Source organism: Neolamprologus multifasciatus, chromosome 4, assembly GCF_963576455.1.
Source record: "Neolamprologus multifasciatus chromosome 4, fNeoMul1.2, whole genome shotgun sequence".
Lineage (NCBI taxonomy): Eukaryota > Metazoa > Chordata > Actinopteri > Cichliformes > Cichlidae > Neolamprologus > Neolamprologus multifasciatus.
The window spans coordinates 30,173,763-30,196,595 of NC_140442.1; the positions used below are offsets into that span (position 1 = coordinate 30,173,763).

The following is a 22,833-nucleotide window of genomic DNA, read 5'->3' on the forward strand; positions in this document are numbered from 1 at the left end:
CAACAGAAATGACAAGCCACCCTCTGATTAATGAAATAAGTTAGTATCGGTTCATGGTATTGGTTAACTTTTACGAGTATGAGTACACACACATTTTACAGTATCGGCCCCGATACCCGATACCAGGTATCGGTATCGGTGCATCCCTAACATTAATGTGATGTACTATGTTTTTGTACAAATTGGTCTTGCACAGACGTACAGACCCGCTCTAGTTCAACTTCAGTTGATGTCTCTTCAACACAAAACAGAATTTTTGAACATTTTTGGATTATTTGATAGCTCTACTTCATTTTGGAAGGTTTTTAGCTAGTTTGAAGATCAGAAATATACAAAAAGTAGCTTTTAAGTACCTTGTATTTTTTATTGATCATATGGAGATATGATACAGGGTTTCTTTGAGCATCAGGGATGTTGGCTAGTTGGTAATCCTGGAGGGATATTTTCTTTATCCCTCGTTTCACTATACCCGGCTCACAAACATTATCAGTGGGCTGTGTGATTATTGATCACACGATGAGTTTCTGTTGTTTATTTTGGTGTAGATGTCGGTCTGTTAATTAGACTGAGCTCAATGTTTTGATTGTTTTTCCTGTCTTGCTTCTGTGGATCACCTGTGTTTCCTGGAGTCAGTCTAAATGAAGAGAGTATGACTGACTGGAGCACAAGAGCAATGAGGCAAATTATAGGAGTGATTTTCTGTAGTCTGTGACACTTTATGAATATATGGATGAACAGTACCAATATTATAGTTACCCACAATCAAAAGGCGGCAGCAGGAAGAAGGATTACCTTTGAGAAAAACAATCCAGGCGAGTAAAAACTCATCATATGTGCATATCTCGAGATGATGTGCACCATGTCCTCAAAAAGTCTGAAGAAACTGGACAAGTGGAGGACAAAAGAAGAAGTGACGGGACTAAAAACCCATCTACAGCAGATGAACAGCATCTGGAAGTCATGGCCTCAAGAAACAGGAATAAACCAGCAAATACTAAAGCACAGCTCTGTGTGGATTCATGTCAAAATTGATGGAATTATGAATTCAGAAAAGTATTATCAGAGTTTAATCCACCATGCAATACCATCTGAAAAGTGTCTGATTGGTTAAGCCTTAATTTTTTTCATCAAGGCAATGATCCCAAACATGCCAATGCAGAAAAAAAGACCTGGTAGATGAACTATTCCTGAAGAAATAACAAGAAAGCTGCCTAAGACAGTTCAGGCTGTGTTGGAGGATAAAGGGCCTCACACCAAATATTAACTCTCGCCTCATATACTGTATTTGCATGTTTGTTTGCGCTTAAATGGCTGCACTTATTTTATATTTTTCTTACAAAACATGAAGAGATGACTGGTGGCTCAAGACGCGAAAAAAAAGAGAAAATAAGTTACTGAGGAGGAGATTCTTTGGCAGGATTGAAAATCATGAAGCCAGCCAACCAGAAGGTGGCGCTATTCGGTCACAACACAGTCAAACTAAAAGCCTTTTTCTAAAAGAGCCGGTGAAGAAGACCAGACGCCAAAGACGAAAACGAGAGGACGAGACTGTCTGAGCGACTGAAAATGGCTTTGAGGGCATGTTTGAGGACCAAGCCGGGTTTAACAGGTAGGTTTGGGAGTTTCGGGGGGACAAAGTCCGAGTTTGTGCGTCTCTGTTTCCTAAAACACACCGAGCTGCTGCTGCCGACGGTGCGCTGCAGAAACTGGAGCAAAGGTCGCAGCACGAAGTCTCCGTACACGTCTCTTTATGTCGGTGTGTGCAGCTCCACGCACCCACAACACGGGAGCTGAGAGCGAATACGAGGCTAAACGTGTAAAGAAGTGTTTGTTATGTGCTGCATGCTAACTGTTAGCTTTAGCTGTCTGTCACAGAGGCTCTGAAAACAAAAGCTCATAGGAAACTGTTTTTCTGTTCATTAGCGAAAGAAAAATATATTTTCGTGCATCAACTTGGATCTCTTCAAACTATAAAGATGACTGCACATTGATACATATTATATCAAATTCGATAATAATTATGCTATATGGCTGTTCCCTGTCTTTTGAACGTGTGTGTTGCTGCTCTGTGACCGGTGACTTTGAACTGACCCAGTGTGTCCTGTGCAGGTCTTCTGTCCCAGCTCTCCTGCAGCGGTCAGGCTGCTGCTCGCATGCCTCCTGCCCTTGTTGCTCAGCGGAGGAGCAGCTCCACCTCACAGAAGGTCAAAGTGGATTTTGACCAGAGCACAGGTGAGCATTTTGCTAATACCGACTGTGCAGGTGAAAGGATGCTTTTTAAATGAGACATGAAGTACAACTGTAAGTGAGTTCTTCTAAATATGTAGGGGATGTAAATACAGATGTGTGTGGAAAATTCAGCTAAGTCCCACACATAGGGGTGGGTTTTTATAATCGATTTATCGATTAAAATCGATTCTGGCTTGGATAACGTAAAATCGATTCATTAAAATCCTGAATCGATTTTTTAATAGAAATTTATTTTGCCCGAAATGCCAGAATCTCTGGTGAAATCTCACAAAATTTCAACAACCACCAAACAGCTAAGACAGTAAATGAGAGCAGGAACACGGTTTCTGCACAAAGACTTAAACACACAGCGCGACCCGCAGATCAGAATCAGTGAGATGTCGCCTTTCTCACGGTCGGGGCTGAAAGCCGACAGCTCGCTGATTCTGATCTGTCGGCGGGTCCGCGCTTTGTGTTCACGCCCTTAATGCGCTGATTCTAAAGCTGTTAGTTTGATCTCTCTTCAAACAATATCTCCAAACTATGCTTCACATAAACATCGTCATGAATTCACTCTGACTTTTACTGTTTTGCTTCCACCACGATGCACAGCTCTCTCTCTCTCGCTCTCTGTTCTTCAAGAACAGTTTCCCGTCTAAAAATCTGTTTTCTGCATTATTCGCTTGCTTGTTAAGCACAAGTCTACCGTTGTTTACAGGCTGTCGGACGCTGTTTTTTTTCCCTTTTACATTCTTCCGAAAAGAAAACCTAATTTCTGCCGTTCGATACTGAACCAGTGTAAACTTTTTAAAATTATGCAAAATGCAAAACGTCTCTAATCAAACCGCTGGAACGTCAGAGGTAACGTTCATATGTTGATTAATGGTTTTCTTTCGTTTTTGATGTACTGCAGAATATTTTTATAAAATCCCAGAACAGGAAAATCACCTTCATATTTTTCTGTGTTTTATCTTCAGCTACTTTGACACAAAGGCCTCTGCTGTGACGCTCACACCTTTGATAAAGTCTCACGTGTGTCAGCTTCCTTTTTATAGATACAAAATTATGTAAATGCACTGATCTGAATTATAATATTTCTGACTGTCAAAATTTCCCAGATTCAAATCGAATTGAATCGAATCGAATCGAATTAAATCGAATCGTGGATCGAATCGATTCATGACCTTGTGAATCGGAATTGAATCGATTCTAGAAATCAGTGACGATACCCAGCCCTACCCACACACATTAACTCCTCCATGTTTAACTCCAGCTGGCACATGAGGCAGTTCTCCAGCTGGAGCATGTTCAGCTCGGAGCTGAGCGATCACCACGATCACCAGGGGGAGTTGGAGTCGGTCTGCTGGACTAGAAGTAGCCAAATTACATCAAGGGCAGCCACAACAGAAATACTCTGACTGTTAACAGACCTGTGACTCACCAAAGCTGCATTATAATGAAATTAAATAAAAGTTATTGTCCAGTATAAAAGGAGCATTTTTAAAAGCTGAGGCGCGTAGCAAGCTTAGAGCAGCGTGATGGATGATGTAAACCCAGCAAAAAAGCAACTGTGTGAATATTTAAAACAACAGTTGTTGATGCTCGAGGCTGTTAACCAACCCAGGGAGGAGTAATACACTTCGATAAAATCTTCTTCCCCATCAGAAAAAGAATGTTAGTATATTTATTATACTATAATAAATATCATCTTATATATTACCCGCCTCCCAGTCTGACTGCGAGGAGACAGAGGGGGGAGGGGCACAAAAACCTGGCAAATCAAATATGTGGATCTGGTGCTGCGATGACTGACTGAGCCCATAAAGTCATCAGGAGTGTTTACTGAGCTTCTCTCAGACGTTTATAGGGCTGTGTGTCATTGATATTGATGTCTGCAGCGCCGTGTAGAGAGAAATCCAATAACGTGGGTGATTAAAGTAGAAAGAGTTTATCAGCGTGGTGGCCCCCAAAGCCCCTCCTCTCACCACATCCAGAGCAGAGCCAAGCCTCTGGGAGAGCGCTGAGGTGAGTTTCTCACATCACCGTCAGTCCAATTAAAGAGTTAAAGCACCTTAGCGGGTGGATACACGCGTATAAATCAATATCCTCTCACCCCGTCGAGTTAATTAGTCGGATGCAACGTGCAGCAGGCCGGCGATCGCTCAGGTTGTTTGTCTTTCCTCTCAGGGAGCGATCGCTAATTTGAGTTTAATCCAGTGTGACCTCGGCTGCCATCATCAGCAGACACGAAGCGTGCAAAAGCTCCGTCGCAGGTTTCCTGACGCAGCGATCACTGCAGCATTCAAGTGGATGATCATCGCCTCTGTCTCTGCAGGTGTGGCGGTGATGCACATGCAGAGTCCTCCTGTCAACAGTCTCAGTTTAGAGTTTCTCACTGATGTCTGCATCGCTCTTGAGAAGCTGGAGATGGACAAGAGCTGCAGAGGCCTCGTCGTCACCTCGGTACAGTTCAAGCAACTTTGTGCAGATGGACTAACATCTGTTCATGTTTCCAGTTCCACAGCTGGAGTTTGAACATGCTAAGCTATGCTTTGCCCTCTGAGTGTACTCTGAGTTAGCTGTGCTGTTGTTACAGTATAAGACAGTTTATCCAGCGGCTTTAGCTTCTGGGTGTGTTTTACCCTGAAATCCAGAGCCAGCCCAAGGTGTTCTCCGCCGGGCTGGACATCTTGGACATGTACGGGAAGAGTCCAGAGCACTGTGCGGAGTTCTGGAAAGCTGTGCAAGAGATGTGGCTCAAGTTCTATGGCTCCGACATGATCACTATAGCAGCAGTCAATGTACGTATAAACGACCCAGCACCTACCTCCACACCGTCTGCACCTCACACAAGGACAGAGTGGTGCATTCTGGGGGAAAAACACACTGAAATAAGCTTGTGGGCTTCCCGTTCCTCTTCACCCAGGGCTCCAGTCCTGCAGGAGGCTGCCTGCTGTCGATGACATGTGACTACAGAATAATGGCGGATAACCCTCGTTACAGCATCGGTCTCAATGAGACCAAGCTCGGCATTGTAGCACCTTTTTGGTAAGAAATTACACCAACACTAATTACAATAATAATTCATAGCACCAGCAGCAAGATAGAAACACAGTTTACATGCATTAGTCTCATTTAAGATCAGTGAATGCGAGAGATCTGCAGTTAGCTTCTTCCATGGTTGTAACGCTGCTGCTCATGTTGTGGAGATAAAAGCAAAGAACTCATTTCAGTCTCACTGCGGTTCATCTTTTTGAATCAGGATCTGTATCATTTTGTGCCAAAGCCCCTAAAACCAATAAAACTTCTCAGTTTAAAAACTGTTTTATTAACATTTCACTGTAAAACTGCTCCTGCAGGTTTAAGGACACTATGGTAAACACAGTCGGCCATCGGACCACAGAGATGGCCCTACAGCTGGGGCTGCTCTACAGCCCCGCAGAGGCCTTGAAGATAGGATTGGTGGACCAGTTGGTGCGTGAAGACCAGGTCCTCACTACAGCCACCGAGACCATGACCAAGTGGTTGGCTATCCCAGGTATACTAAACATCATACTGCGCCTTAAGCTGTCCACTCGAGTTATACTTGTCATGTTTTCCACCTGTGGTGCTGCACAATATGTTCATGTGTATGTCAGGTTATTGCTGCCAAAAGATTCACCTGAGTCAAGATTTCTAATCTTGTTTCTATTCAAAATAAAATAAAAAGTCTGACAGCTCAAGTCAAGGTAAAAATGTCTGTCTGTCCTCTTCACTGCTCATGTGTCATAATTAGGGATGGGCTTGCCATGATGGCACCGGTTCTGACATAAACGGTAGTAACCAGACTGAAAAGCAGCGCACATTTCGGTGCTTTATTTTCCTGAGCTGTGATACACTTTAGATTCTAGCCAATCATTTTACGTTTCCGAGGATAGTAGGCGGGTCCAGGTACGTAGGTTCTTTTAGAGCAGAGCTACAGATTAAAAATGCCCAAGGCGAGGCGGTCAAAGTCTGGCTGTACTTCACAGCAAAAGATGCAAACTCAGCAGCTGCAACAAGTGCTTTAAGCTGATACTGTGATACTGTCAAAGGAGGTAACACCTCAAATCTGATGAAACACCTGGCGACGCATAGCGTTTTTTTTAAAAGCCGAGAAATGCGCCGTATTTGATAGCTTGCTGCGAGACCTCACACCGAGCACATCTACTGTGGGTGTGGTGCCTGTTATCGACCCGGAGTTAGCAACATCCCCCAAAAACCCGAAGAGGAGAGTCCTGGCCCCTAGCCCTGCCAGTGTAGCAGAAATGATGAGGATGATGATGCAGCAGCAGCCGTTCTTCTCTGCGTGAGTAGCTTAATGTTGTTCGTGTGTAATTTACGTTGAGTAAGCTAACCACGTTATTACATTAATGCATGTAAGGTGAACTAGCAAACACCATCATAGCTACATGCAGCTGTCTTCTTGTTTGATGGCAGATACTCCCTTCACCCTGGACAAAAAGGCTAAAATGACCAAAGAAAAAGTGGAAAACAGTTAAACATGAGAGGTTTTTGGACAAAGTTTGTGTTTTTTCCATTGTTTAAGCTGCTTCCAGCCAAGAGTGATACCATATATGCCCCATAGCTGCAGAAAAGGCTAACATTGTTATCTTTTTACAAAAAACAGCTGAACATGAGAACATGAACATGAGTTTTTGGACAAAGTTTGTGTTCTCTATTCTTTAAGCACTGGCACCGTTTCAAAAGTACCGGTTTGGCACCGGTATCGGATAAAACCTAAACGATACCCATCCCTAGTCATAATCAACAAAACCTAGAACAAAGTTTAATAGGTCGTCCTATTATCTCAATGCTGCTGTGGTTTTTTCAGTCAAACAGATGTTAGATGGAAATGTGTGATCACCTCTGTAAAATCAGAAGTTTTGGAGTATTCAGGTGGTTACACGAGGTCGAACTACACTACTCTACAAAAAACAAAACGAGCTACACGTCTGAGACTACAGGCTCAGTTAGCGCGTTAAAACTTGTCAACATTTCAAGACCAGACAAGCACGACTCATTTGACACCAAAGCAGAAACGTTTGAACATAATGTTGCTGCAGTCAGCGAGTCGATCATAAGCACGTCATGCATCTATCCAATATCGAAAGCTTTGCCCAAATTGTGCCAGGATCCCTTCACAGCAGCCAGCCTACAACAGACGTGCTGGAAATGAAAAGAATCGAGGTTTTGCAGCGGCTCCGTCAAAGTCCAGACATCAGCTTGGTTGAAATGCTACAACTGGAGTCACACTAAAGACAAACGGGCCAAAACTCCTCCGATGATGTGAGACTGAAAGTCGTGCAGTCAATAACGACTTTATTGCTGTTCTGCAGAGTTCCTGCACACTATTAAAGACAAGGAAATTATGTTTTATTTAAAGTAGATTTATTTGTGTGGCTGTAGCTCAGGTGGTAGAGCAGGTCCTCCACTGATCGGAAGGTTGGTGGTTCGTCTACATGCCAAATATCCTTGGGCAACATACTAACCCCACATTACTCTGAATGTGTGTGAATGTTAGCTATGAAGCACTTAGAAAGATGTGCTTGTTTGAGTGCTCAGATGAGTAGAAAAGCGCTTCATAAGAACCAGTCCATTTACCATTTGGGTAATAAAATTGCAGGTAACATTTCCAAGGCAGGTAGGAAAACAATGAGCTGTTATCAGTGTATGTTTGTTTTAAGGTGAGGTGCCACGAACCCGCATGTAGGGAGATGTAACCTGGTACCTCAGAAGTGTCGATATGGGTGTATTACCATCTTTGCAGCAGTATTTAGTATCCTGGTACTTGGCAGGATGTGCAGGAGGCAGAAAAAGAGCACAAGCTTTCAGCACCTGTTAGAAATGTCACTTTCTCCACAATAGTGCTGCAATTGAATATATTTTGCAATGAATTCAAGCCCATGTCAGTATTCATAGAAGAAATTGTATATTAATGCACAGCTTTTGTTTCGTTTGCAGATCACGCCAGACAGCTCACAAAGTCCATGATGAGGAAGCCAACCATAGACAAGCTGACGTCTAACAGAGAGGCTGATGTCAATAACTTTGTCAAGTTCATCACCAAGGACTCTATTCAGAAGTCTCTGGGGATGTATCTGGAGATGCTTAAGAGAAGAAAGGCTTAGAGAGGGAAACATGTTGGCACACTGGAGGGACTCTGTAGCACCGGTTAAAGATGTGATCTGACATTAAGCAGTGAGCAGTCTGCATGTTTGGGGGATAAAACACAGCATTTACACCACAAGGGTTTAATAAAAATACACGAGGTTAGGGTGTGACTTTTTGTTTTTGTTTAAAGAACCGTACACTCAGGCAACCTGCCGAGCCTTCATCACTCAGCATCGCCTGCAGTATGTTTACGTAAGCAAAAGAGTAAATGTAACAAATGTTTGGTTTTTACTGTGAAATGTCAGGATAAATGGCTGGATTCATACATTAAATGGATTAAAACGTGTGGTTCTCATTATTACTGTAACTCAGAGGTCTCTACATTCAAATGACAGTTGAGGATGTTAAAAATTCAGTGGACAACCAAATCAAAATGAATCTTGCGTTCTTATAACAAGGAGCATTTTTCGTTCTTTGTTAGAGATGGACCGATCCGATATTACGTATCTGTCCGATACTGACCTAAATTACTGGATCGGAGAGAAATAAAAAATGTAATCCGAGCCATTAAATATCAAAAAAGCAACTTTTAATAAATAATTATCTGAATCTTACACCCAAAGTTTTAATCTGATGTAAAATGTATAGAAGTCCATTACTGTATATAGTAACTGTTAAGTCTAATATACCCTAGTAAGCTATAGTACTTTTTCCTTTGGGAACCATCTGTGCAGTCTGCAATTCTGTTGAAGAAAGATGTTGAATCTATTTAATTATTCTTGAAAAATAATTTATTTCTGTGCATTTTTTTTCACACTGCATCAAATTAAATTTGATTACTTCGATTAAGCATCATGTGATTCCCTTTTTTTTTTTTTTGCTGGGAGTTTGCAACCCTATTAGTTAGGTTGCTTAATATTTCTGCTAAGTGCTCTTTAAAATACCAGAATAGGGAGGATGGAGCAGGTTTAAGTTTATTAGATTGATCAGTTTTGCTGATCTATGAAATATTTTGGGTGCAGTGTGTTTTTTACATACAGATATAACAGAATAGCTTTAGTGTTGTTTATTTAAACTTGAGTATGAACTTATACAAAATGCAGCAAGATATTAAAAAACAGTTTTATTGATTAAAAAACACTATATCGGATTCATATCGGTATCGGCAGATATCCAAATTTATGATATCGGTATCGGACATAAAAAAGTGGTATGGTGCCATCTCTATTCTTTGTTAGTGTACGTTTGTGTTTTGGACGATTGAATCAATATACAACACTTCAAAAGAACCTGAGTGTCAGCGTAACACAATCGGCTACACTTCAGGTGTGTGCAGCGTCTCCACACTTCACTGATGATGACATGAATGACATCTGCTGTGGTACTCCCTTCTTTCTTTGAGCACTACATTTACACATTTAATAGTATTACTCTTAACTGTGTTTGGATTTGTCGATGTGTGAGTCGTCTACTAAGCCTAAAGCTACAAGTCACTAATGTGACTCCTGGAGAAGTAAATGTTCTTTCTTGTAAAGAGATGAAATCAGCACGTGTTCACTGTAATATTACATCCTCGGGGGGAGGTTAAGTATTTTGCAGCAGCTGGGTATTGAACTGCAAACCTTCCAATTAGTAGAAGACCTGAACTACAGCAACCCCAAATGAACTGCGGTTCAGCCAGGAGAAGCAGGGCTTGTCTCAATTATACCAAAGCATCAGTGATGTGCTTCTACATCACTGCCATCTTGAGGCTGCAGTCAGCTCTCTCAAAGCACACTTCTCCTGGATGCTATTAGAAACTCTAGTGTGTTTCCCAGGTGTCTGTCTTGCTTTAGCTTTTTGTCTGCAGACAACCTGTTTAAAAATCACAGGTGGTGAACACATTTCAGCTTTACAGGAGTAACTGAAGACTGAAAAATCATCTTTAATTAATACATTTTTTCTTCTTGTGTACAGATGTGTTACTCTACCGCTCTTTTACGGTTTTTCAACATTTTTGGCTCATTTTTGCAGGTCAGTGTTTTTCTGTGTCTGAGCTGTTTTGGGAAATTAATTAAAAAATTTAGTAACTCAAAACTCTGAAGACATTTAAGCAAAGGAAGTGAAATCAAATACAAATGCGTTGTTAAATCTAAAAAGGGTCTTAGTAAATGTCCCAAACAGACTTGTTTCAGACAAACGTGCTCTACTGCAACAAGAAGCAGAATTCTTTACAACACACAAGTTTTCAGTGACATTTTTTAGTAGCTTTATTGTGCATTTCATGAAGCTGTGGCTGACAGTAGCCCCCAACTGAATGATCACTGTGCTGGCTGCAGATTGAGCACGATGTGTGGAAGTCACGGTTCAAGCAACGTGAGCCTAACCGCTCAGCTTCACCTCCACGGGGAAGTGGTCGCTGACAGCCAGCGCCTGAGAGACAGAGAAATCCTTTTAGTGGCTCAGTTTGTGCTGCAGACGGCTTCAGTTTCCACAGGTTTTCTTTGCAGTGCACTGAAAACCTCAATGTGCCTGCATGTTAATGCCATCACTACAGCATACACTGCATTATGATTGTGTCTGCATCTCTGTGGTCGTTACTGCAGCCATTGCTTTACAAAGTTGCTCGATTTTCTGTAGCTCAAAGCAGATATTAAAAAAGCAAAAGTGCTTTAAAACGGCATTATTTCTGACGGGGCGACTGCTTCGCCCTTTGTGCAGCATGTCTCTCTTCTGATTGGCTCAGTAAACATTTTACTGACGAGTTTATGGTCTCAGTTGCAGTGAATACAGCATGATGTTAACTTTTTATATTATTTCCATTAGTGTCAGCGGGGAAGGAGGCAGGTTGTGCTTTTTAGTTCAAATGAATTCTTATAGAGATTGAAATTCATCTGTTACCAGATCTTCTTTGAGATTCAAGTCCGTCATGTAGTCATAGACCTTAGCACTATCTTTCACCACTCCTCTCATCATGTCCGCAGTGACCACAATCCTGCAAACACAGAAAGATGATTAGAGTTCAGAGTTTGCGTGCACACCTGAGAGCGACCTGCCACAATCGGTCTACCTGTCGTAAGGGCAGGCGGTGTGCGACACGGTAGTGTCGGCCGCATCCGTGATCAGCCAATGGAAAGTCTCGTCAGTGAAGATGCGGATCTGCTGCCAGTCAGACCCGGACACATAACTGCAACCTGCGTTGAAGTCACCCAGCAGCACGATGTCCTGCAGGGGAGAGGAGTGTGATTCGCATTGACTGCATGTGTGTTTTTCCACAAATTCACCAAATAAATGATTTTTACTTGTAGGCTGTAAATACATCATTGTTCCAGCGAGCGCGGACGTCTGCCACCACGTCATAGAGAGCATTTAGTTCCTGAACAGCTGAGTCTGGGGAAGTGTGCTGAGGGATCAGGGTGAAGTCTCTCACAGCTACAGGAGAGAAGGGAACGAAGGAGAGAGTTGACAGTGACGGAGGCGCTTACACTGCATGATGAAGGACTAGTGACGAACATATCCCAGGAACTATCACGCACTAATGTTTGAATGAGGATTCACATCATTATCAGTGTGACGCAGAAACAGCTGTATAACTCGTGCCACAGCACCAAAGCATACCCGTGTATTTGGAGGAGAACATCACGACGAACGGCTCCCTGCTAAAGGCGTCTTGTCCAGTTTCCTCCGGGCCGTCGTCATAGGTGTAGCTTTTTGCCACCGACACCAGCGCCTCTCTGTGGAGACAATCACCACCTTTTTATTCAGTGTGTACTTTATTTCTAAACATGTCCAGCTGCTTCTCGGGACAAATTTATTGTAGTTCTGCTTTCCCCCTTTTTTCAAATCACTTCTTCTGAATTCTGAGTGTGTATAAGCAGTGTTGGGAAGGTTACTTTTAAAATGTATTCCATTACAGATTACAGATTACATGCCCCAAAATGTATTCTGTAACGTATTCCGTTACGTTACTCAATGAGAGTAACGTATTCTGAATACTTTGGATTACTTAATATATTATCATGCTGTTTACAACTACATGAATGTACTATTGCTGTGATTTATTACTGTTACTGAAGGTCCGCGGCTCCGAACCGTAGTAAAGGGACCTCTGGCTAATACGGTGGGTTCTGTGTCGGCTCGTAGCTGAAAACTAGCTTTACTTTGTTGTCTGGGTCAACTTTGCTAGCAGAGACAGAGAGAGGCGTTGAAAGGCTGCTCCAACAGAACTTATTGTTTCAGAGGAAAACACGAACACGGTGTACAGTCGAGTCTTAATAGCTTACTTACAGCTGGGCTCGTCAGGCTCTCTTCTTGGCTGCAGTGGTTATTATTATATTTACATGCTTCCAGCTCCCGTTTCTGCTCGATGACAGCTCGTACTTTTCCTTTTTCTCCCTCCCTCGCTCACAGACACATAACGTGTATGGCAGTCCATTCTCCCTGCAGCACGGACTACACTGCCCATGATGCTACATTCTTTAGAGCTATACCTGTAGCATTCTGCCTGTTAGCTTAGCACAACAACAACAACAACAGGCACTCTCTCACCCAGGAAACACGCAGAGAGAGAGCGTCACCCTGTAACCATGGCAACCGTAACGCTGCCGCCTGGAACAACAGAACGTAGCTGTCAAACAAAACCCAAACAGGCCTGACCCGCCACAATATGAAACAGGGAAGTACCGCCGTGTAATCCATTTATTTCAACAAAGTAACTGTATTCTAAATACCACCTTTTTAAACGGTAACTGTAACGGAATACAGTTACTCATATTTTGTATTTTAAATACGTAACGGCGGTACATGTATTCCGTTACTCCCCAACACTGAGTATAAGATGTATATTTATGCCAGAGAAAAGACGGAGGATTTGCCGTTAAATTACTTCAAACATGCCTCAAACACGACAAACGTGCTGGAAATATATATTTTTAATCAAGTTGTTTTGAATGGTTATTTGAGAAACTTATGGGAGGTTCTTTAACCCTCTGAGGTCTAAGTGATGATGATGATCCAACACCAATCCTGACTTTAACCCCAGGCAACGTGAACATGTCATTTTTATTTTTGTTAAATTGTTTGGCTTTCCAATTAAGAAACAAAGAAAACATCCATCCATCCATCTGCTTCCGCTTATCCTTTTCAGGGTCGCGGGGGGCGCTGTCATAGGGCGAGAGGCGGGGTACAGGTCGCCAGTCTGTCGCAGGGCCAACACACAGGGACAGACAACCATTCGCACTCACATTCACACCTAGTGGCAATTTAGATGAATCAACTAACCTATCCCCACAAGCTGCATGTCTTTGGACGGTGGGAGGAAGTCGGAGTACCCGGAGGGAACCCACGCAAACACGGGGAGAACATGCAAACTCCACACAGAAAGACCTGATGGTGGAATTGAACTCAGGACCTTCTTGCTGTGCAACAGTGCTAACCACCGTGCCACCTCACTGTCTTTCTACAAAATACATATTTATGGTAGAGCAAGAACTAAAAATGCTTTTTACACGGCATCACTGCAAAGAACCAGGTTTTGTTGCAAATAGCCGCCCCTCCCTGAGCCTGGCTCTGCCGGAGGTTTCTTCCTGTTAAAAAGGAGTTTTTCCTTCCCACTGTCGCCAAAGTGCTGCTCATAGGGGGTCAAATGATTGTTGGGTTTTTCTCTGTATGTGTTATTATAAGGTCTACCTGACAGTATAAAGCGCCTTGAGGCGACTCTTGTTGTGATTTGGCGCTGTGTAAATAAAATTGAATTGAATAAATATCATTTCACTGTAGAGTAGAGACTTTTTAAATTGCCTTTCATCGTGGTGTAAATCACCTGTAAAGGAAGAGATATCGCTCTTTATAGGTGCTCGCTCCGAGAGGCTCGCTGACGATGTGTTTGTACTGAGGAGAATCTCTGAGGGGAAACACAAACACACACTTTCATGTTTCCATATGTTTGCGTTTCATGCTCAGTGTCACTCTGAATGTTCCATGTTCGGTGTGTAGACTCACTTGTTGACGTACTCCATGAGTGTTTGGGTTGCTGAGAGATCAGCGTCTCTGACCTCTTGGATCAGAATGACGTCATAGCGTTGGACAATCTGCAAAACACACATAAAAAATGAAAAGAATCACCTGATTGTCCATCTTGCAGCATCGCATTTGTTTATATTTTCACTTGTACGAAAAAATTCACGTGTTTAGCTTTAGATTGTAAAGGCAACGCTACAGGTTGCACATCCAGTTATTTCCTTGATCATTCCTTAAGCATTAAGCATAGAGGTGGGAATATTCTGGGAATATTCAGGTTTACTTCTACAACAGGCATTTCTCAAAATTCAATTCAAACTATTTCAAAACACACAAGATAACACTTCTGGGTTGGTTTTGAAAGCACTCTGACCCAAATTGCATTAAAATGGGTGGATGTAAAGTTCCAGACCTTGGTAATGATGTTCATCAGAGTGGTGTTGGAGGCTTTGGTGTCTCCAAAGGATTTGATGTTAAAGGCTCCCAGCAGCAGCGAGTTAGAGAGATGCAGCAAGGTCAGGAAAAGCCCCAAAGTGCACACCAGATGCATCCTACACCAAACAGGTGACATGTTTTAAAAATGACTTATAAATCATATGAAACACTGACATTTATTTTACACGTATGTATGCAAATGACTTCCCAGGTTATCAGGTTAATCGTTTTCAGTTCCTGTGCATTAAAAACCGATTTGCAGGCTGAAGTAAGAACTTTCCTTTCACTCGATACTTTTCTGTCATAAAGTCCAGTTTAACATGGAGTTTAGTCCAAAACAAAGCAGCTCATGTTGCACCATCTGCTGAGAGCTCATGACATAATAGTGTGAGAGTGAGAAACCAAACACCTGCTCCTCTTTTTGGCAGTTTATCTAACATTGCTATTTAGCGTGTCGCTATTTGCAGCATGTTGCAAGGCTTGGTAAAATATTACTCTTTTAGGACAATATATTACTCCGTTGCCCTGGTTACGCCGTCCTGGAGCGGTTGTGGAAGACCAAAGGTTGCCAAATATGGAAACAGAGAGCTGCATTTATACTGGGATGTTTGCATGTGCTGTTGAAACGTGTTTGTAGACGCACAATCCATCACTGCAGGAAAAATGAATTAGTGACAATGCACAGAAGTTACTGTAACGCTGCTGTAGCCTGAAACATCCATTCTGGCTTATAGCATCGCACCGAATACAGCGCAGATGTTTTTGTAGCAAGTAAGAGTGAGAGGTGCATACCTGCTCCTGTATGTCTGCACGGTGGAGACGCTCGAACTCTGGAATCTTCTGAATGCTCCTGAAAAGCTTCTGAGCAGAATGGCGAACAGTGTCTCTTTTGAGGTTTTTATCTACCTGCAGGCGCATGTGACTGCAGTGTGCTGGGGAGGAGGACAGAGGAAAGGTGTGTTGTGGATGGGTACAGATTTCAGGCTTTCAGATCCCAAGATTGCAGTGCAACAAGGATAACGTTGCAACCTCAAATTCTTTTCTGCTCGTCCTACAATAAAAACACTTCAGCATTGTTTTAACTTGCTGTTGTCCTGTTTGGCATTTGTGTGAAGTTCTGTCACAAATTAATCCAGAATGAGTGTTGTAGTGTTGACCTTAAACTTTGGCAAAATCCTTACGGAAACTCAAGAAATTCCTTCAAGCAGTTTGAAAGATGCCTCGTTCATGAGAACAGGGACAGACGAAACATAACATCTACTCTAGGTCTGCTCCAGCAGTCATTAACAATAACAACAGTACTATTGATACAGCCTTGTTAAACTATCATCTATCCCAGTGTTATATCTTGAAATCAGACCTTCACAAAACCTTCCGATAGGCTGATAAAACACAAGTATGCCACCGTCTCCACCTTATTGGTCAGAAGGTTTTTCTTCCCAGTTGTAGCTGAACAAACAGAATCCATTCATAAAAGTGCTCATACTTACAGCATGTTACAGTTGTAATGTTACTGATGAGGGTTAAGTTCTGTGTTTTTAACATTTTAATCAGATCTGCGGTCGGTGCTTAGACATAAGCCCACTACACTCAGCCTCCTGACTCTTTCTTCACTGCCAGCTGTCGAGAATCTGATGCCTCAGCAAATACTGAATAAATTTCGGTGCCACCGCTGCTGTCAACATCCCGTGCTCCCGTCAGGGTAAACCATAGTTTCCCAAACTTTTAATGTATTGCCATTAAGATGTCATTTTAAACTTGAGAATCCAAGTGAAGCCAGGATGTTTGCTGACTATTAGTCTTGTTTATGAAGTAGACAAACGAAGAGGATTTTGTGTAGAAAGGATCAGTGTGCGTGTGAGGAAAGCTTGCAAGAGAGGAAATCTCCACTGGGACATGGAAAACTACCACATACTGACCTAAAGCGAAACCAGTACAGAGGGAGAAACAGCAGGAAGTGCAGCTTAACCACACATTTGTAGCCACTCTTCTTGCAGTTTAAACCAAAGACCAACAGAGAGTTGGCACTAGGGATTATTTTCTGTATTTGACTTTTGGTTATATGCACATGTGACCTGTTGGGGACTGCAGATGTGCAGCATCTGCACCTTATATTTTTCTCTAACATCCATAAACATGCACACTCTGGTAAAACTAATTAAAGTAAATACTTCTTTGTAAGATGTTTAATAACGAATGTTAAAATGGAAACGTGCCATGTGTGTGTAGCTAAAAATAAGCCCCAGAGCTAACGCCAAGGCTGCTGTCTGGGAACCGGCGGGGCGGTCACCGCTGGAACGTGCTTATCATCAGAGTGGAAAGCTGTGGACTTTAAAGTGTTGAACTTTGATGTATAACCAGTCGTGTCTCAGATCAAACTGTTGACATGAGAGTAATGCTCATTATCGCAAGGCCATGTGACACACTGAGCTGGTGATACTGGTTTTGGGCGGCAGTGATATGGACACTACTGGACTGAAACTGGTTTGAGAGTCTGCTAAAACGACAGCATGTAAGGACACAATGATTGTGTTTTAGTAAAAAACATTTGATCACAAATCCGGTCTTACTGTATACTTACAAACATACACAGACCAAAATACTGTGTTTACCTGTTTTACTAAATGTACTTAAGAACAACTGAGACCGTTTATAAACCTGTGTTTAAATTTCAAGAAAAGAATGATGCATTTGCATTTCTGTAATAATAGTTGGAACCGAGGAGGAAATATGAACATGAATGCACCTGCATTGTTTTTTGTTTTTTTTTTTGCATTCATGATGTCGTTTTATTTAAATCAGTTTGTGTTAAATGCCCAAGACAACAAATCTGATTTCAGAAAGGATGGCGCCACATCGTGTAATCATTACAGCATATGTACAAATCTAAATGCATTTCATGTCCTATTATAGTTTTATTCACTTCAGATTAGCATTAAAGTTGTTGTCTTTGCCCTTTATGAGCCATAAAGTTGGACACTTCATGGGAGACTGTTCTGCTGGTGATAAATGAAACGAGCCGATCGTTTAAAAGGATTTTATTTTGAAATCTATTTAACACCCATGTGGATCTAATATTGATTGTAATAACATTGTAATAACATTGTAATAACATTGTAATAACATTGTAATAACATTGTAATAACATTGTAATAACATTGTAATAACATTGTAATAACATTGTAATAACATTGTAATAACATTGTAATAACATTGTAATAACATTGTAATAACATTGTAATAACATTTTTAGTTTGTATAAACCCAACAGAAACCATGTTGTCCCAAAACGCTGCGTTTGTGTCCCATATGTAACACCATGTATTACCCAACTTATTTCACATGGTTTAACTTAAACTTTAAAAACTACAATAAAGTTTTGCTGTATTACCAGTAACAAATCTTTTATATACACATTAGCTTGTTAAAAAAAAAAAAAAAAAACTGACTGAGTTACCTCTAAACTGGTTCTAGGCTTTGTCACACTGGTCGCACTGGTGCGTGTCCATGGTCAGTAAGTGTAGAGTTGACTTAAGCTCGAGTTTGTGTAAACTGAACTGCTGCACTGATCACCTATCAGCGTCTGTTGGTGTGTTTCTGCCGTCGCTGGCTGGAGGTTTTTCCGGAAAGGTCACAGGAATCACATGCTGCGTCAGCTTGTGTTTCGCCAACTTCGCCTTCAAAGCAAAAGCCCTCCCGCACAGGTCACACTTGTGTGCTTTAACTCCACTGTGGACCAGTTTATGTCTTTTTAAGTTGCCCCGCTGAATTAAAGCCTTTCCACACTCCTTACATGCGTGCGTTTTATCTCCGCTGCGGACCATCCAATGGGTGTATAAGTGGGTCATCTGAGTAAAAGCCTTCCCACACCGGTTACATGCGTATGGTTTGAATCTTCTGTGTCGGAGCTGATGAGCTCTCAAGTTGCCCATCAAACTAAATCTCCTTCCACACTGGCGGCATCGGTGTGGTTTGACGCCGCTGTGGATGAGGTGATGTCTTTTTAAGTTGTTTTTCTGAGTAAAAGTCTTTCCACACTGGTCACACCTGAAGGGCTTTTCCCCTCTGTGGATGCGCTGGTGTCTTCTGAGGCGACTCTGGGCATGAAACTTCTTGTCACACTGGTCACAACTGTAGTGCTCAAGTAAGTTTGCACTTGTTGAGTGAGCATCTTCAGCCAACTGAGAGCACTGAGGTGTCGGGCTCTCTTTGTCGTCTTGTTCCTATAGCAACAAAGACACAGGCAGGCAGTCAGGTGCTTAATAAGTGTTTGAATTAAATCTTGTTTCGTCGTCTTGTTCCTCTCTCTGCTTCGATAAGAAACCTTTGTTTGTTGGATGATGCCCATAATAGTAACCTGTTGTGCTGTAAATTGTTTGGATGTGTTTTGGAAATCTTTTATTATTGCATAAAATACATTTAAACAAGTGTGTCGCTGATTGCATCCTGTGGACATCGGTTCTACCAGCTGCCCTGCTCAGTCTTTACGCCCGACCCAACGAGGGGAAACCAAATGAGGAGGGGACAGTGCGACTTCACCCGTGCACTTGCATCTCTTGCACACAGTCCTCATTTATAAAGTGCTCGGCAAATCACAGCATCGTGGCTAACAGGTGGATAGTCCCCGTTACAGTGGTGTCGACCTCCAGGCCTCGAGGGCCGGTGTCCTGCAGGTTTTAGGTCTCACCCTGGGTCAGGACACCTGAATCTATTGATTAGTTCATTACCAGGACTCTGGAGAGCTGGAAGTCATTTAGCCATTTAAATCAGCTGTGTTGGATCAAGGAGACATTAAATAATACAATCCAAAGCGGGGGGGGGGGGGGGGGGGGGGCAAGTGTTTACATGAGGTACAAGCCAAACATGGCCCCCTGAAAACTAATGTAGCTTCACATTCCTTTCAGTTAACGCTGGGCCACTTTTTCCCGTCATCAGACTAAGACGACACTACGTGCATGTTATCAAAATTCATCATTTCTCTTTTACATCAGAATGTGCTGTCGATTTATTAAATAATAATAATAATAATAATAATAATAATAGGTAGCACTGCATTACTGATCAAATATGTGCATAGACTTAAATACAGTTGCTGAATGACTTTCCAATATTTGGAAAGAAAGTTTTTAAAATTTTGACATAATTTACACTGAAATGAACCTTAAAAATCAACCTTCATCGTTTTAACTATTATTTATGAGATAGTTCAAGAACTGCGACTGTAAATGACAACGTCAGGACGGTTGAAGCCTTCGTCTTTCCATTTACTATTTTCTTTTCTAAACATGCATTTTGTTCCTCATGTTCTGGAAAACTGTAAATAATTACCAAAGGGTGGTAATTAACAATAATCATAATGATATAATAACAATAAATTATGATCAGTCATGAAAGTTGTACTGATAGAATTTAACTTTCACATTTCCTAACAGCAGCTTGGCCTCGGTTTGCACGTCCTAATGTGTTTATAAACTACGAACAATTTCACGTATAAAAGTCTGTAAAATGTTCAGACTCGTGATTTATAAAAACGATGTTTTTCTCACCGTGTGTGAAGAAGACATTTTCTTCTTTCCAAGATGGCCGACTACGTTCCTCCGTCAGACTGCTCGACCCACTAACACCTGCCAGGAAACAGATTTTTATTAGGCTCCGGAGCCGAAATGCACATTAAAGTCACTTCACATCCAGATGACTTAGACCGTCCTAATTAAACTTTTAGCCTGGTTTAGATTAAACTGAGCTGATGGCAAGACGGAGGATCAGAGGACTTAATCTTGAAGCTTTAAATAATCCCTCAAGGAGACAGGTTTAACCTTTCCTTTGAAACATCTCTGAGCTAGCATGGACAACATACACGTGCAGATGAGAAATGACACCCTGATTCAATCATTCACTCTCTGTAAACACTTTAACCGGGAAGCCAAACTGGCTGGAATCGTGGAACTCTTTGGTCACGGTGAAGGAACTGTGTGCAGGGCTGGTTTTAAAATGAGGTTTTTCATCAAGCATTCTGATGAAAAATGTGGAAGTCCATCAGTGTGGGCTCTTCCCAAGAGTTAGTGGACAGACAGTTGGAGGTCATGTTCCCAACAAGTAGCAACTGGTGCCGAGGATGAAAGGAACCATGAATGTGCTCAAAGCTGGATTGGGAAACCTCGATATCAGAAACACATCCTGCATGTGCTGAACTTGCTTTCTAGCAAAGCACCCTGTTTAAGGGAGGACAGCAATCACGTTCCTACTTTGAAGGTAAACCTTAAATGATCAGCAGCCATGAGTTTAGTTGTGCTCGTACAAGTTATTGTCTCCGGTTCCCTAACACTCCATCACAAACACACCTGAGCTGGGACATACCTGAGGGAGAGCAGCAGATGACAAACTAATCTAAACATATGAAACAACTCCAGCCAACATCAGCTTGGTGGTTACCTTTGGAGGAGCCCCGCCCATGAACTGTGCTGTGATGACTTATGGTGAACAGGTGTGCCAACAACTAAGAGCCTCTTAAAGCTGTAGGACAAAAAAACAACACGTCCAGAGCAGCTGAAGGCCAGAAGGTGGCAGCAGCAAACGGGTGTCAGGGTATAATCTTCAGCTTCCATCTACAGATCATACAGTCCTCCCTTTGCTCAGTGTTTCCACCTTCAGCCCATAAACAGGCACTCAGCACAGATAACAAGCACCTGTGTACGACTGTTGGTTCTCTGATGGTCAGACGCTCCATGTAAACAGAGCTTTTCATATTATGCTACATTTAGAATTTGGTTAGATGCAGAGCGTTCAAACTCAGCTTTAACGTCACTTTAAAATGAAAATCCGAGGCACAGATGTACAGGCCTGTTGCCTTGACTCCCGTCTCCTCACGGTACCTCCTATGCTTGCATCACTGGTGGGAGGGGCTAAGCTAATAAGAAACAAGACTAATTTCACTTTTACAGTTTCACGTCCTGAAATCAAACCAACTTAAGAACACTTTGTGCACCTAAGTACAGTATATCATCTGTCAGTGGAAATACTGACGTCTGTGGGGTTGTAGGGCGTGCACGAGCTGTGACCGGCGAGCATTACCGTGCTGCTTCCTGCAGCCATCACACGGTGACTGTGTGTCACAAGTGCGTCATAATTTCCTTTTAACAGAAGCAACGTTCAAATAAATAACTGAATGTTTCGGTCATTTGAAACTATTCAAAAATAAACTATTAAAAAAGGAGGAAATTTAAAAATTGTAATCCTTAAAATATTTATACAAGAGCAGTGTTTTGAAAATGCTCAGCAAACAGATGAGATGCACTTCTAGGGTGAAAAACATCATCCAGATCTGTCAATGTTCCTCCTACTGATCAATGTTATTGATCAAATAATAATGTAGGGCTTTCAAAGCAGCATTTTAACTGATGAACAACGCTGGCTGCTTTTATTCAGAGCAGTGATTCACGGCACTGTTGGTCAAACCTTTATGTGAACAACTGAAGCTGTCAGATGAATGTGGTGCATAGAAAGTGACATCATTTCCTTCTGACGTCGGATGCAGTCTAAGTAGAGCATTAGTGTGATAAAGTACAAGCATCTAAACACTGTGCAGCCCTAGACTACTTTCCACCTCTACACTGATGATGATGAGTTTGACTGCCAGCACTTCAACTTCATCGAATCTGTATAATTAATATGCGTTCCTCAAACATGAAGTCAGAGAGCTTTACTGTTTCACTGCCCATCAGTAAATAGGATTTTATTTTTAAACCTATGGAAAAACACAGTGGAAGATCATTACATGTAACATGTTGTAGCTACATTGCACCGCCTAAACACGAAAGAAGCCAAGTCGTTCCAAAATGTTGCATCGTGTCATAATACATGATGTTCAGATGTTAACACACGGTCAAATAGTAAAACTCAAACTTATACACTGCTAAAAATACAGTTTTACTGCAGTACTGTATGTACAGATGTGTTGAGTCCATGCAACAACAAAAGAAAGAAAAAAAAAAAATACAATTTAAGATTAAAAAAGTTACCTTAGTATCAGATTTCTTTCAA

General features: G+C 41.9%; 2 protein-coding genes across 4 annotated transcripts; one reads left to right on the plus strand and one right to left on the minus strand.

Moving 5' to 3' along the window:
- Positions 1-1,308: 1,308 nt before the first annotated feature.
- On the plus strand, positions 1,309-8,719 carry eci1 (enoyl-CoA delta isomerase 1). Its single transcript, XM_085157503.1, has 7 exons — positions 1,309-1,609; positions 2,110-2,232; positions 4,565-4,692; positions 4,884-5,030; positions 5,156-5,277; positions 5,589-5,767; positions 8,212-8,719. The coding sequence occupies exons 1-7, from the start codon at positions 1,567-1,569 to the stop codon at positions 8,376-8,378; spliced, it is 909 nt and encodes a 302-aa protein (XP_085013629.1). The 5' UTR covers positions 1,309-1,566; the 3' UTR covers positions 8,379-8,719.
- Positions 8,720-9,588: 869 nt separating this feature from the next.
- On the minus strand, positions 9,589-21,326 carry dnase1 (deoxyribonuclease I). 3 transcript variants are annotated; one of them, XM_085157505.1, is made up of 12 exons: positions 21,226-21,326; positions 20,340-20,417; positions 18,251-19,016; positions 15,586-15,725; positions 14,771-14,909; positions 14,341-14,429; positions 14,162-14,242; positions 11,959-12,074; positions 11,660-11,772; positions 11,411-11,565; positions 11,242-11,335; positions 9,589-10,773 (listed from the first exon to the last, which is right to left on the minus strand). In XM_085157505.1, the coding sequence occupies exons 5-12, from the start codon at positions 14,906-14,908 to the stop codon at positions 10,723-10,725; spliced, it is 837 nt and encodes a 278-aa protein (XP_085013631.1). In that variant the 5' UTR covers position 14,909; positions 15,586-15,725; positions 18,251-19,016; positions 20,340-20,417; positions 21,226-21,326; the 3' UTR covers positions 9,589-10,722. The 3 variants fall into 3 exon arrangements, with proteins under 3 accessions (XP_085013631.1, XP_085013630.1, XP_085013632.1); XM_085157504.1 differs by having other exon boundaries at positions 21,151-21,243; XM_085157506.1 differs by lacking the exons at positions 18,251-19,016; positions 20,340-20,417; positions 21,226-21,326 and adding an exon at positions 15,975-15,993.
- Between the last annotated feature and the right edge of the window lie 1,507 nt (positions 21,327-22,833).

Bases quoted from the DNA above. Each gene is read 5' to 3' on its own strand.
- dnase1 (XM_085157505.1), bottom strand. From the start codon at position 14,908: ATGCATCTGGTGTGCACTTTGGGGCTTTTCCTGACCTTGCTGCATCTC. The intron at 12,075-14,161 runs GTGATTTACACC...TTGTCTCCACAG, and splicing joins CGATATCTCTTCCTTTACAG to AGAGGCGCTGGTGTCGGTGG. The intron at 11,336-11,410 runs GTAGACCGATTG...CTGTGTTTGCAG, and splicing joins ACCGCCTGCCCTTACGACAG to GATTGTGGTCACTGCGGACA.
- eci1 (XM_085157503.1), top strand. From the start codon at position 1,567: ATGGCTTTGAGGGCATGTTTGAGGACCAAGCCGGGTTTAACAG. The intron at 5,031-5,155 runs GTACGTATAAAC...CTCTTCACCCAG, and splicing joins TCACTATAGCAGCAGTCAAT to GGCTCCAGTCCTGCAGGAGG. The intron at 5,768-8,211 runs GTATACTAAACA...TTTCGTTTGCAG, and splicing joins CAAGTGGTTGGCTATCCCAG to ATCACGCCAGACAGCTCACA.